Source organism: Diplotaxodon limnothrissa, linkage group LG11, assembly GCF_057381915.1.
Source record: "Diplotaxodon limnothrissa isolate DT_005_m linkage group LG11, D_limnothrissa_male_GT1.1, whole genome shotgun sequence".
NCBI lineage: Eukaryota > Metazoa > Chordata > Actinopteri > Cichliformes > Cichlidae > Diplotaxodon > Diplotaxodon limnothrissa.
Genome location: NC_140606.1, coordinates 8,985,356 through 9,000,537, shown reverse-complemented (window position 1 = coordinate 9,000,537; position 15,182 = coordinate 8,985,356). Strand labels below are relative to the sequence as shown.

The 15,182-nt window shown below is 41.9% G+C and overlaps 2 protein-coding genes across 4 annotated transcripts; one reads left to right on the top strand and one right to left on the bottom strand.

The window, feature by feature from the left end:
- On the top strand, positions 1-9,541 carry LOC146622288 (antizyme inhibitor 1-like). Of its 3 annotated transcripts, none has more exons than XM_085365033.1 (12): positions 1-213; positions 1,761-1,882; positions 2,936-3,146; positions 3,358-3,531; positions 4,244-4,416; positions 4,659-4,793; positions 4,965-5,046; positions 5,199-5,273; positions 7,089-7,254; positions 7,475-7,587; positions 8,053-8,273; positions 8,361-9,541. In XM_085365033.1, the coding sequence occupies exons 3-12, from the start codon at positions 3,045-3,047 to the stop codon at positions 8,473-8,475; spliced, it is 1,356 nt and encodes a 451-aa protein (XP_085221159.1). In that variant the 5' UTR covers positions 1-213; positions 1,761-1,882; positions 2,936-3,044; the 3' UTR covers positions 8,476-9,541. The 3 variants fall into 3 exon arrangements, with proteins under 3 accessions (XP_085221159.1, XP_085221160.1, XP_085221158.1); XM_085365034.1 differs by lacking the exon at positions 1-213 and adding an exon at positions 717-920 and having other exon boundaries at positions 8,056-8,273; XM_085365032.1 differs by lacking the exon at positions 1-213 and adding an exon at positions 717-920.
- Positions 9,542-9,963: 422 nt separating this feature from the next.
- LOC146622287 (Krueppel-like factor 10) lies at positions 9,964-12,354 on the bottom strand. Its single transcript, XM_085365030.1, has 4 exons — positions 12,267-12,354; positions 11,536-11,775; positions 10,544-11,411; positions 9,964-10,378 (listed from the first exon to the last, which is right to left on the bottom strand). The coding sequence occupies exons 2-4, from the start codon at positions 11,764-11,766 to the stop codon at positions 10,182-10,184; spliced, it is 1,296 nt and encodes a 431-aa protein (XP_085221156.1). The 5' UTR covers positions 11,767-11,775; positions 12,267-12,354; the 3' UTR covers positions 9,964-10,181.
- Positions 12,355-15,182: the final 2,828 nt, after the last annotated feature.

Genomic DNA, 15,182 nt, shown 5'->3' with positions numbered 1-15,182 from the left:
TTCACAACAACAAAGGCAAAAGGAAGGGAAAGTATAGTCTGAGCTTGAACTTTAGGACAAAATGCATGTTTCCATCTAGCCATTGCGTCTAGGGCTTATGTCTGCGAGTGCTGACTGAGACTAGAGAAAATAAGGAGGACTGTGCCACCTTTGTTGGACAATATTTTGTCCTTATCACTGAACCATGGGGGATCCAGTGAAGACATAACACAGGTAATTTTTGGGAAATTACCTATTTACCACGGAGCATAGGTTATATAGCTATTCTGTTATAAATATAGTCTAAGATCAACAAAGTTGTGGGGTTTATTGTTTTGTTTTTGTTTTTCCAGTTGGTTAGAATGTCTTCAAATTGTGTGCACAAAATATTGCAGCATAGAAAAAAATAATCTTTTTTTAACTGTTATTATTGTGGCTGTTGCAGGTCAGTAATGATTTTTTTAAATTATGTTAATAAATGCTCCACATCTTCCTATGCGAGCTCTAATATCGCGTTGCGTGAGGGTTTGACAGCTCCGAGCAAGTGTTTGTCAAGTTCACCATACTTCAGTTGAGCCAAACCGGAAAATGTTAATAAAAGCTGTAATTCTTGTTTAATTTCACTCTGACGGTTTCTCCGTTACTCAAAACGAATATGTCGGTTAATGTGGGTTTTATTTTGACATTTTAAACCGGATGTGTCAGCATTAATATGACGCTTCTGTCTGTGGGTCGGTCTTGCCGTTCGCCCTCCGCTGCTGTCGTCTGCTCGGTTGTAACAAATGGTCCGCTATAGGTGCCATCGAGAAAACGTCGAACGACAATAACTTGAACTACTCCATGGCAAATATCGTTTTCTCTTCTAGTCTCCCCACCACTCTTTAAAAATTCCGCCTAAAAAGAAAAAGCGTTCTGTCCCCTCTTTTGGGTTTTCAGCGGACGTAAGTAACGTTAGCTAACCGCGCTGTTAGCTTCCTATGAGTGTTAGCATGTTATTAGCTAAATGCACTGAGTAACGTGTCATTGTCTAGCTAAATACTAAATAAAACACACTAGCTATAACGTTGTTGTCAGTAGCATTCTTAAAAAAAAACTTTGTTTTTATAAAACATGTTGGTACTAGGAATCCATCGTATATTACTGCGTAAGGAATACATCGTATATTACTGTGTAACTACCGCGGACACTAATGCTAATGTGCTCCATGAATTGAAAGCAAGCTGTTACAGTAACAAGAAATTTGACTCTGAAGTAATTGGTAATGAATGTTAAGTTGTAGTTAAACGTGGTTATAAGGGGCAGCATGATAAATAACACGGGGCAAGAGTGTTGTTGTAGCCATTGCTAATTAATTTATTCAAACCTGCTAATCTGGCCATCATTGCATCAGTTCCGGTGGTTGGTTCAGAGTAACTCAGACTAACAATTCACACATTAAAAACCACCTTAAAAAACACATATTAAGTACAGCATGTAAATACTGTTTTCTGTATCAGTGCTTTATGCGGGTATTCGTTAACTCGAGCTTACAATTCGTCTTTGTCAAATGGCGAAAAATATGGAAATCAGGGAATGCCTTTCTATTCTGGATTATCGTGCTAATGTGTGTAGTCATAACCCAAAGATCCATTTGGAGCCAGGAAAAAACCCAGTTTCCTCTACAGATTTACAGATTTGATTGTACTTTGGAGTACCACTGGAACATGTGTTAGCAGGGGAAACAATTGACTGATCATTGACTGAATCTGCTGTGCCTCACGTCCTCATCTGCCCCTTTGCAGGTGTACAACAACTACCCAGAGGATCTAGGGGCAGCTCTATACCGAGAGCCATTTGACTTCAACGCCGAGCCACCTTGGGATCCTAGCTGATAGTGGAGGAGTTCATCCCAGGACTCATCCATGTGAGTAAACTAGCTGGGGAATTTATGTATCCACTTTAATTGGAGGGCTGAGAAAAATCTCATAGCAAAAACGTTGAATGTGTGGTACAGTATTTGTGTTTGCATGGTGAAGAATTATTGCAGTTCTACGGTAACTGTCATGTCCTGACAAAAGGAGTAAACATTCAGCATGTCCCAGATCACTCAGTTATTTTAGATCTACTGTTTCAGATCTATTTTCAGCACTTGTATTAAAATAACAGGACACTGTTCAGGACTGCTTTTATCTGCACTGGCTTTGCTGTTAGATTTGTTTTCAGGAACAGAGAGAAATAATCTGAGCTATAACCCAACTAATATGCATGTATTTTCCTTGAGATTAAAGCTGGGTTGCATTGTATATTGTATGTTTTGTGAAGATAGAACAAGTGACCCAGTTAAGCATTTTCTAAGTTACATAAGGTCTTGGTTTATTTTCAAAGAGATATTAGTGTTCAGCCTTGTTCCATTGTGTTTTTAACCAGTGTTTGAGCAGTGATTTTATTTAAATTTTTTAAATGTATTTATTTTTTACTGTACACCACAGCAGTCATTGTTGGCATATTGCTAGTCTCCCCATGTAACCTTTCTACATCTGGTCTGGTCCAAACTACCATGACTGGTTGAAGTACTGTGCAACAGTACTGAAAGTAAAGTTGTGGCACAGATGCCGCCAGTATTGTACCTTTGTTAATGCCATCAAACGGAACATTTTCGGGTCACCGGCTCAGGGATTAATGGCGATTGTAAGGGGTAATTGATGATAAAGTAAATGAACCCTGTGCCCCAGACTATGTGTTTTCACAGCGGCTTTTAGGAAGAATAGGCCTCTTCCACAAAGCTATCCCATAACGCAGAACCTGTTCTCTGCTCTGATTGGATGCCCGTTGAGTTGGAAATGACTTCAGTTCAGGATTTCAAAAGAGGCGTTTAGGTTTCAGCAGCAGAGAACATCATGGAATATGCATTATCCAAAAGTGATTTTTGGTGCTGAACTTGGTGCTTTATGTTGGCTTTTCTCTTTTCCTTGTACAGTTTGTTGCATAAGTCTAGGACCCCAGGGGCTCGAGAGGGAGCGAGCAAGACCACTTCGCACTAGCCACATTCTTTATGCCTGTTGGATTTGAAGAAAACGGTTGAGAGGATGAAAGGAATCGCTGATGAACCGCAGTATTCTGTTGACCTGCTGGAAGGAGGCATGGCCCTCTGTGATGTTATTGACAATCACATTTATGAGCAAACACTGGTATGGGCTTCATCTTTAATAATATGTACTATTTCTTAATGTTTTAATATTGTCTCAAAACCAACAATTGTATTATAATGCATTGTTAACTAAAGGTTGTTAATTGACATACAGGCACACTTTTGTTTATGCTTGTATTGTAGATTAATGGATATACAATCTTAATGTGTTTTCTGACTCTTCCACACCTGTTTGTTTCCCTCTTCTCCAGTCTGAGAAAAATGCATTCTTTGTAGCAGATCTGGGAGTCATAATGAGGCAGCATGTTCGCTGGCGGACCCACATGTCCCAGATCAGACCATACTATGCTGTCAGGTGCAATAGCAGCCCAGCTGTGATTGAAGTCCTTGCTGCCCTTGGCACTGGGTTCATATGCACCAACAAGGTACTCTTTGACAGTGTGTGTTTTTGTCATTAGGGCTTTTCTCTGCTAAATATAAAAGCACATTTAGCACTAGTGTTGATCATCAAGCTGACCCGTGTTTCATAAGGCTGAGGCCCTGGTACGAATTCACCCCAAGGCTATTTAATGTGTGTCTTTCCAAGATCTTTAAATATTTTTAAAAGCACCACCAAGTGGTCACCACATGTCAATGCCCACCTTGTAAACATTATTTAATAAATATTTGTCTCTAATGCATCTGCCTGATGGGCATTGCAAGATAGATACAGGAGATCTATTACACTTATTTCAAATTCTATTTTCTTTCTTCTAGAGCAGCTTTGGCTGATTCAAAGTTGAAAATAATCCTTATTTATCTTATATTTGGCTTTGGTGCGGCCCCACTGTTAAGCCGCCGTCTGGCAATGGATTGACAAAGGATTGGCTCCCTACCCCTTACAAATGGAAGGTTGGGACAGCAGGTGGATTAGATTTCTATGCTTACAGCCAGAGCAATGATCCTGAGATGATCATTTAAAGGATATCCTATGAAGAGTAGAAAAAAACTGCTTAGAGACTGACCTTCTAGCTCACAGTTCTTTGTACATACACTGAAATTTTCAAACTAAGTGTAATATAAGCAAAAGATGACAAAAAAGCATAATAGGTTCCCTTTAATGGAATATTGCTTTGTCTGTGTATCTTTGTAATTCAGTCTGAACTGGAATTGGTGCAGAGCCATGGTATTCCCTCTGAAGATATCATCTACAGTGGTGTTTGCAAACAAGTTTCCCAGATTAAATATGCTGCTAAAAATGGCATTGACCTCCTGGTGTGTGATAATGAAGCAGAGCTGCGCAAGATTTCTCGCTGCCACCCCAATGCCAAGTAAGTTTTTGATAAGCATCAGTCCAAGTGCCAGTGAATATGTTAAACAACTGACCATGTTATCAGTCCATAGTAATTATCTGTTGGTTACACTATCGACCGTCATTCTGATAAGAAATCTACCTGCAAAACTGTTTGGTTCTGTGTAGTTTACTGCTCTGGTTTTATATCATAGATTAATCTGGATTGATTGTTTCCCCAAAACAGTAACCAAGTTATCTATTTCCTCTGTGATAATTTAGGCTGCTGCTACAGGTGTCAACGGAAGCGTCAAACCCGGACGATGACATGAGCATGACATTTGGCTGCTCACTCAAGGACTGCAGACATCTGCTGGAGAGTGCTAAGGAGCTGGGTGTGCAGGTAGCTGGGGTCAGGTAAGGACTACAGGAAGGACATGAAGAGAAATGCAAATCCAGGTTTTGTACTTAGACCACTGCAAGGATGGCACAGTTCTCCTGAACAAATTATTTAGTCAGTTTGTCTGCAAATGAAATTTAAACGTTAAGTTGCCAGTTTGATCACCGACTACCTCTTCTACTCCTCAGGTCTCACATTTCCAACTCCTGTGACGATGACCAGGTGTATGTTCATGCCATCTCCGATGCCCGTTGTGTCTTTGATATGGGGGTATGTGGTGTTAAATGATGCATTTTATTTGCAGTCAGCTCTATGACTGTTATTTGCATTTCTGTTGAATACAATTTTATGTTTTGGATGCTCCATAAACACAAGGTACTTTGTATAGACCCAAGTTATTAACAATTTTCTGTCTGCTTCAGGAGGAAATTGGCTTCAGCATGAAAATCTTGGACATTGGAGGCGGATTCAGTGGCTCTGAGGCCCAACTGGAACTGGTCAGTGCATTTCTATCAGATACTGCCCATATGGAAAAGATATATATAAATCTTATAAAGTTTTTATCTGACTTGTATGAAAAGCATACAAGAATGAAAACACATACACTCAACAAAAATATAAACGCAACACCTTTGTTACTGCTCCCATTCCCCATGGGATGGACGTAGAGACCTAAAATTCATTCCAGATACACAATATAACCATCCCTCCCAAACAGTGGTCACAAATCAGTCCAAATGTGTGGTAGTGGGCACATCTGCTATATTGAGATAATCCATCCCACCTCACAGGTGTGCCACATCAGGATGCTGATCTGACATCATGAGTAGTGCACAGGTGTACCTCAGACTGCCCACAACAAAAGGCCACCCTGGAATGTGCAGTTTTTTGCGCTATTGGGGGTCTGGGGACCCAGAACCGGTCAGTATCTGGTGTGACCACCATTTGCCTCATGCAGTGCAACACATCGTCGCATGGAGTCTATCAGATTGTCAATTGTGGCCTGTGGAATGTTGGTCCACTCCACTTCAATGGCTGTGCGAGGTTGTTGGATATTCGTGGGAACTGGTAAACGCTGTCGTATACGCTGGTCAAGCACATCCCGAACATGCTCAATGGGTGACATGTCCGGTGAGTATGCTGGCCATGCAAGAACTGGGACATTCTCAGCTGCCATCTGCCCTGAACAATGTGAACCATGATTCATCCGTGAAGCGCACACCTCTCCAACGTGCCAGACGCCATCGAATGTGAGCATTTGCCCACACAAGTCTGTTACGGCGACGAGCTGGAGTCAGGTCAAGACCCCGATGAGGACGACGGGCATGCAGTTGAGCGTCCCTGAGACGGTTTCTGACAGTTTGTGCAGAAATTGTTTGGTTGTGCAAACCAATTGTTCCAGCAGCTGTCTGGGTGGCTGGTCTCAGACGATCTTGGAGGTGAACCTGCTGGATGTGGAGGTCCTGGGCTGGTGTGGTTACACGAGGTCTGCGGTTGTGAGGCCGGTTGGATGTGCTGCCATATTCTCTGAAACGCCTGTGGAGACGGCTTATGGTTGAGAAATGAACATTCAATGCACGGGCGACAGATCTGGTTGACATTCCTGCTGTCAGCATGCCAATTGCACGCTCCCTCATTGCTTGTGGCATCTGTGGCATTTTGCTGTGAGACAAAACTGCACATTCCAGGGTGGCCTTTTGTTGTGGGCAGTCTGAGGTACACCTGTGCACTACTCATGATGTCAGATCAGCATCCTGATGTGGCACACCTGTGAGGTGGGATGGATTATCTCAATATAGCAGATGTGCCCACTACCACACATTTGGACTGATTTGCGACCACTGTTTGGGAGGGATGGTTATATTGTGTATCTGGAATGAATTTTAGGTCTCTACGTCCATCCCATGGGGAATGGGAGCAGTAACAAAGGTGTTGCGTTTATATTTTTGTTGAGTGTATAAGATCCCTTGAAAAATTATATAATGAAACTTGTATGTTTTGTATACTTACTAAAAAAATATATGAAAGTAATGAGAAAGTGGCCACTTTCATGAGTAAATCAAATATCTTTTTACTATTTCTTTTCCATATGGGTGCTAAAGACAAGCTTTGTACATTGTAGCTGTAGTAAGCACTAGCTGAACAGTAAGATAAAAGTGTCTGTCTTAAATGTTGAGAATATTCTAATATAGATTCATGCTTTAGCTGCTCACTGTGAAGCTGGATTTAAACTACTTTTCAGAGGCATGTGGGGGGAAAAGGAAGGAATGTCTTAATGTTAATTGTAACGGCTTCTGTCATCTCTTTTGCAGATTAATAGTGCAGTCATGTCTATGGTGGACCTATACTTCCCTCCATCTTCAGGAGTTTCCATCATTGCTGAGCCTGGTAACTTCTTCGTGTCCTCTGCTTTCACACTAGCTGTCAATGTCATCTCCAAGGAGGTGGTGGCACGTGATCCCCAGGACCAGGATCATGGTTAGTGGCAAGATACTCACTTAGGAACGGTAATGATTGTTAAGGACATACTCTGTAAAAACTGCATTCCAGCTGTAACTCGAGCAGTACACAATGCATTTTCATGCAGAAACCAGTGTTGTACAGCATGAAATGTATTATTATACTGGGAATTAGCAGTGCAGCTATGAATCAAACAGTAAAATGTAATTCAGAAACTTTTCTGCCCTCTTCTGAACAGATCTGTCTCCCAATGAAGAGCCAGCGTTCCAGTACACTATGAACGAAGGAGTGTATGGATCGTTTGCCAGCAAACTCTCTGAAGGACTGATATCTGCCCCATCTGTTCACAAGGTGAGTCTCAAAGATTCTCAATGGATCAGTATACACTTACTAGACACTTTAATAGGTACACTTTGGCAGTACCAGGTTGGACTACTTTTATCTACAAAACTGTTGCATAGATTTAACAAGGTGCTTGAAACTTGTGCAAGACTTTTTGGGCCACACTGACAAGATCGCAGCAAGCAGTTTCTGTAGATCTGTTGGCTGCAAATTCATAATGCAAATCTGTTCCACCACAAAGGTCCTCTGTTGGATGGATGGATAGCGAGACGGACGCATCCATCCAGCCAGCCAACAAAGGACCTTTACCTAACAAAGGGCCAGTTGAATGTGTAACCACAACACACAATACTTTCTCTATACTTCTCAATGTGTATACGGACTATATTATTAAATTAGGAACAACATCTTAATCAGCTACTGCCCACACATATACACATTGTAAAATGACTAAAATAATTATTGCCTTATTAGCAGAACACTTCCCTGGATGTACCGGTGTTCAGCAGCAGCTTGTGGGGTCCCTCTGGAGATGATCTGGACCAGGTACTGGAGCACTGTCTTTTACCTGAGCTCAACATTGGAGATTGGCTCATGTTCACACATGCTGGCTCCTACAGTCTGGGTCAACCACTGTGCTCCCCCACTGACTCACCACCACCCCCTGTGTACTACGTCATCTCCTCTAGAGACTGGTAAGTTTGGCAGTGATGGAGAAAATCTTTTCTGTGCAAGAATGTGGAGGTTATGGTCCTTGATTCCTGTTTATTTTCATTCACCAGGTTTGAGATGCAGGACACTGGTGTTACCAACGAGGCTATGCTTAAGAACTTCTCCCTGGTCCCGTACTTCCTCAATTCCTGCCAAACAGAGGCTGCACTGTCGGTCCCAGCTTAGGAAACATCTGACTGGGACCAGAAGTCTTTTCACTTTTCTCACTTGTTTCTGCTGCTAGCTTCCTTTGGTTCACATTCCCCTGGGGTCAACTCTCCCAGTAGTGCTTGAAATTGCCTGGACCAGACCATATTCATCTCACAGACCCCAGTGCACTGCACTTCTGTGTGGTCAGCCCTGGAAACCCTAAGTAGGTGTTAATTAGTATGCAACAAAATGGATGAGTCCAGAAAAGACAGTTTGGGGACTCCTCTTGAACTACAGTTTACACCCCTACAGTAGACATATAATACTTTTAAATGATTATATTTGACAGATATTATTATTCATATCTCCTTTGCTGTTGTCAGTCTTGTATATTATGTGTATCCCTGATTGAAGCAGTGTATTTATAAAAAGAAACACTTCTGAGATTATATAGAAAGTTTTGCCAAAAGATTTGTATTTTGTATTTTAATTTGTTGTGTAGGTTTTTTTTGTGTGTGCACAAAGGCTAGAATCCATTATTACATTTAAAAAGTGGCATCTTCATATTAAATTGAGAGCTTGCAGCATATCTTTGCTGTACATACAAAATGTTTGGCGTCACCGTGGCGTCAGTTTCTGAAAATTATTTGAAAGCTAAAAGGTGAGTGTCCTTAAATAAGGTGGTGTTTGCGTGCTTTTCCAAAGTGCTGAGCGTCTTGCTTCCAAGACTGGCAGGTGAGTGCTCTGCTACCTGACAGCCAAGCAGGTTTTATTAGACAGCATGTGCTGCAGATGGAACACAGGAAGTGCTGGTGGATAATGAATCGACTTACACTGAAAATGACATTGTTTCTTTACAAAAAATGATTTAAAAGACTACTGCAAGTTCTTTTTCTACTCATATAGTTTGAAATATTCTTCCAACATCTGTGTTGATAGAAAATAGCAGTATTTCCTGACACCAAGTATACTTGCATTGTGTGTATCATATCTGTGAAACTGTCATAAATCTGTCTTAAGGCATGATAAATTATCAGGCATTTGCCTGCTTTTAACGTGTAGCTGTGCTTGTCTAAATGAAGAGTAATAAACACCCCACTGAGTGGACTGTAAATCCCAGTGTGTGTGTCTTATCAGAAATGCACAAATGTTGTAAATTGTAACTTCCTCCAGCTGTATGCATAGATAGAATTGGTACCCCTCAGTTTCACAGCCTGATAATTTTATACAGTTATCATGTGATGAGCTGAAGTGGGATACATTTTCAGGTATCAGAAGCATGTGGGAACCACAGAAAAGATTTTAAATTACAACTCTTAAAAAAAAAAAAAAAAATCTAGACAAATATGTTTAGGTTTATTAAGGAATTTGTGTTTTGTGCAAGAAAAAGTGCAAAAATATTTTATACTGATTGTCATGGCACAAAAGAACAACATGTAACATTTTTTGGTCAAATATCACTGACAAAAAAGTAAACTCAGTAACATTTAAATACGTAACTATTCAGCTTATGCTAATGCAGTAGTTAAATGTAAACACTTTGATTACCTCGTTTATATTCAATTAGAATGATTACAGAACAGCAGTATAGCAAAGTTTGCACAATAGCCCTTTCATAAGGTGACGTAAAAAACATCTACAGTCTTGTGTGAGTCAGTCTCAACAGCGTAGAGCATGTCATTTGGTTTCACAGTGGGGTTTGTTTGTTATTGTTGCTGAAGACGATACTGCATGCAGGGAGTTCAGCAGCGTCCCCTCATCGCTGCCAGGTGTCTTCGGGCGTGCTTGGCAAGGTGGTCACTACGCATGAAGCGGCTGAGGCACATTGGGCAGGCAAACTTTTTTTCTCCCGTGTGGGTTCGGCGATGCCGGGACAGCTCATCGGAGCGAGCGAAACGCCTCTCGCAACCCTCCCACTTGCATTTATAAGGTTTCTCACCTGTTGGATAGTGGAGGCAGGAATAAGGACTTTTCTGAACATACTCCAACAGGTAAAACATTGCTATCATGACTAGAAGATCACACTTGTGCCATTTGCTTAAAAACTGCCATAGCATTCAAATACATATGCGTTATATTAACATTTAATTCATTTATCTCTTACCTGTGTGCATCCTCATGTGGGCCTTGAGATGAGAGCTCTTGAAGTAAGTCTTGTTGCAGTTCTCACGGGGACAAACGTGATTGCGTGCGCGGGCCACCTCTGGCTGCTGTGGGACACATCTTTGCTCCGATAAGGTGCGATGAGGCGCCGGGGCAATGGCAGCGAACTTTGGTCCACCATTGGTCACCGGTGCTGGTTGAATGTAGACAGGAGGAACAGGCGGCTGAGGGACAAGGAGCATGACGGGACCCTTTGCCACCTGACCCCCTACAAGGAAGACCTGAGCAGAAGAAGCCGTGTGTCCTTCTTGTTTGTGCTGCAGCTGCAGTGGCGTGTGCACCATGGTGATTGCTGGCAGTAGGTGTTGCTGCTGACTGTGCGAGTTTGTGACAGCGTTCTGCACAAGGGTGGCCAAAGAAGAGACAGGAACAATGTGGCAGTAGACAGGCACAGGCGAGACCAGAGCATCTCCAGCTGGGACAGACTGAGGCGTATTTTTATTTTCATTTAAGCCTAAAAGGCTTCCTGGGTTGTCTCCAGACTGAACAACATTTGGGGACGTCTCAGTGTAAGCTTGTGTTGTAACAGTCTCCTCAGAGTCTCTGCTATTCGGCTCATCTTTACAGTTCACATCAGTTTTAGAGTCCAGCATGTGAACCCGAACGACCTCTTCCTCCTTTGAGGAACGATTAAGGTTGGAGGAGCAGTGGAGGCCATCTGCAGTGTGACGGATCACACTGGTGCACTGGAAGCTCTGCTGAGCAGCGTGTTTGTGCAGAGACGTCACTTCTGTAGGTCGGTGAGGCTTCAGAGCTGGACCTGGACAGGCCGTCACAAAGTGGGGCGGGCTGCATGGTGGTGTCATGCACTGAGAAGAAAAGTCACATTATCAAAGTCAGTAATAAAGTTTCTCTTCTGTCCCAATACATCTACATTTACTAGAATCACGCAGTTACATAGAAACCATTTCATCCTAAACAAGGATCCCTTACAAACAGAGAGTCCTGCAGCACAGCAGAACTGGTGGTGACCTGGTCGTCCTCTGAGGAGTCTGAGGAGGGAGACAGAGGTCTGTAGTGCCTCACCCTGAAGTTTCGTGACTTCCAGTGCTTAGTCATGGACATCAGAGCCCGCACAGCTTCCATATCACCTGCACCCATGTCAGTTGGCTGGGATTCACCCTGGACGTCTGAGATGTTACAGTGATGCTCCTCAGACTTCATAGTGTAACTCTGGCAAAGACCAAATTAACTGTAATTTAAATTCATAACATTTCACGCAACGTAATCCAACAATGATAGCCTTCACTAAAAATAAGTGAATACATCACCTACGATCAAATTTACACTATGACCATTATCTCAGGGCCTTAAAGATTTTGCCAAAGAGCATGAGAGATAAGCATGATCAGCTGCTGCTCATCAGCGCGGTTGCCCTTTCACCTACTTTGCTGGGGGACAAAAGCAGCATGTGTGGTGGTTACAAAACAGACACACAACACCTACTGTAAGAACTCCTCCCTGCCCAGACCCGGATCACCACACACAAGCTGCACCCGTAATCATACTCCTCAATAACTATTGATGAAGCCCACCAGACTGTCTGACTAATTAGCTGCTGACAACCACTTTATCAACGTGTTTCTACACGAACATTAAACACGTAAGAAGAAAAGAAAACACTATGCTAAACCGTAAATATGACGAAGCTAATATGTACTTACATATATGTATGAGTGCGTCAAGTGTTCAGGAAACAGGTTTAATCCCTAGACGCGCGTCCACAAGTCTCGTGCGAACAACTTAAGACCAGGCAAGTATGTTTCCTAATTTCCTCCACAGCCTCGTTTCCATTCATCGTTTCAAATGCGGTGGGGGAACAGATGGGCGTGGCCCGAAGCCGCGCCCAATGGGACGCAAAGGTGTGTTTTAGGGTAGACCAATGGTGCGGGGGCACCGTGCGTGATCAGGGGCTGAAGGCACCGTGGAGACTGCGTGGTACACAACAGCAAGGGAGTGTGAGAAAAACCCCCACCCCCCAACCCACACACCCACCTTGCAAATAACTGGCGTTTTTAATGAGTAACTTTGCCCTGACGAGCAGACGCTCACCATCTGTCTTGGCTAATCATCACTATGACACTTGGAGTGAAGACAGTGAGAAAAGATGCTCATTATGAGATAGCAACAGGTAGGTAATTAATATAGCACTTGTTACTATTTAACAATCTTCAGATAAATCTATCTAAATGAAGCTACTATTTAATTAAAGTAGAGAGGCAGGGCCATGGATAAAGGGGGGGACCTATGGTGGAAATATTTCCTAATATATCTTCTTAATTCATCCATTAGTGGAAATTATGTGAACAAGTGCTTCAGACCCCCCACCCCCTTTTTGTATAATACCCCCACCCCTTCACTGCAATTAACTAATCCTCCTTTACTTTTCAAAAGTGAAATAACACCAAATAATTTCTACTATTATTCATTACCATTAATCTCATTCAGAGTTGCAACCAGACTACATTTTGTTAGTGCCAATGTTTTGTGTGTAAATCTCGTCCCCCACTTTGTTGCAAGGCAGCTGTGTTTTAATCATTTCACCTGACAGGAAGAAGGTTCAGATAATTTGGTGCTTAAAGCAACAACAATACATTTCACATATTAAAGATACTAAATGCTACCAGTGAATAATGTGAATAGGCTACATCTCTTGAGTAATTTTTGGTTTTTTATTTCTTCTCAAAATCTCCCCCAATATAGATATATATTAATGTGACTGGTGTTTAAATTAGCAGACCCTTGTCTTTTGTGGAAAGAGGTCAGCCAACAGGAGATGGGTTCAGCCACCCCTCTGGATTAGGTAAGTGTCAGCTGTCTAGACCTTCCTGCACAGCACAGAGAACCGGGACAAAAGGCTGGTTGTAGACACACAATGGGGAAATACACACACAGACACACAGCCCATTTGACTGTGTCTGGCATTGTTGGGATGTTCCTCAAAAGCATATTTGCTGGAACAGAATAAAAGTGTGACCATGCAATGCATAAAGATTTCATTTGTAACTTTATCAAGCTCCCTGAAACTTGCATTCAGTGTCTCAGAACTAATAAAAAAATATGAATTAAGTATTTTCTGATCAGTAATCCAACTTATAGTGCATTGCAACTGGCCAATCCGCAGCTCATAAATCTACATGAATCATGTTTGCATGTTGAGTTTATTGCAAACAATTTAAAGATGAAAGATAGGAGGAAAAATAATGAAGACTCCTGTTGTACACAGGGGTCTTCATTATATTAGAAATGTATGATAAATGTGGTACTCTCTAAGGTGGGTGTACTTTGTGATTGACAAGCAGCTGCTGCATGAGCATGCAGTTTAATTCCACCTCATCCTTGGTTTGCAAAACAGCTCAGCTTAAGTGAGAGGTTATGGCATAAAAGAGGATCCTGTGGCATTGGACCAATCATAGAATAGCTCTTTAGAGCAGAGCCTCACAACATGTGTATACAGTTGTGCAATGTGTTACGACCAGTGCTTCATTCATATTATGACCTGACCCCTAGATGGCAAGTAACAAATGGATAACTGGAGCTTGTTAGCTTGTTTCCACTTCGACTAGATTACCAAGGACTTTGGGTTCTCTTTAGCTGTTTCAGAAATGGATGTGTTGCTATGTCCAGAAAGAGACTACTCACTACATCTCTTTATTCACCAGCCATATACAATATATTGCCTTGTAAGCTGTGCAGAAATCTATGATTTGATGTAGGTTGTGCACACAGTTTGTGCAAAGTCCTTCACCGCTCAGCACCCTTCTTGAAACCTTTAATGGGCAGTTATTCTGAACCATTATAAAGTACTTTAATAGTCGCCAGTCAAATCAGGTGAAAACCGCTTAAAATAGTTTGAAGACTGTGCCCCAAATAAAGCACCATCTTATCTGTGCTGGTGTGGGATTTTCCTCATAGATTACATTTCAGGACTGGCTGAATGCTCTTTCTCTCTTTTTATATAGTTTTTTTTTGGTTTGTGCAGGCGAGTGCATGTTAAGAGGTAGAGCTACATTCTGTCCTTCCCTAGTCCTGCAAAGATATGCTTCTGCCAGCACTAAGAGAAGTTATTTTAAACTCATACTCTTCAGCTATTGATCATGTTACCCCAGTCAGTAAAACATGGGCTGAAGTGATTGTGGGCTGACTGACAGCAGCTTGTCTGGGTTCACTGATGAAAACAGTCTAGTTTTAAGGTGTAACAACTGGAAAACCTCTGATTATACTGAGTAGGATATCTTGTCTCTGGTGTCTCTGCGTGCAATAAAACTTTATTCATTGAGTTAAATTTGCAGCCTAAAATGTGCACACTTTCTAAATCCTCAAACCTGCTAACCTTTCTCTGATGATAATGCAGTTTTCTGGCCCTGACTCTTTGTACCCATATTTAAGAACTCCAGGGGTCATTTAATAACCCAGTAACCTCCTACCTAAAAATAGCTCTGGTTTGTTTGTCTACTCCCTTAAAAAAAGGTACAGGGTGTTTTTTTTGGAGCAATGGCCTTGGTTTAAATAACCTCTGTGTTGAATTCAGTAAACACAGATAAAAGTTACGCTCTTCTCTCATCTGGTTGGTTGATGTG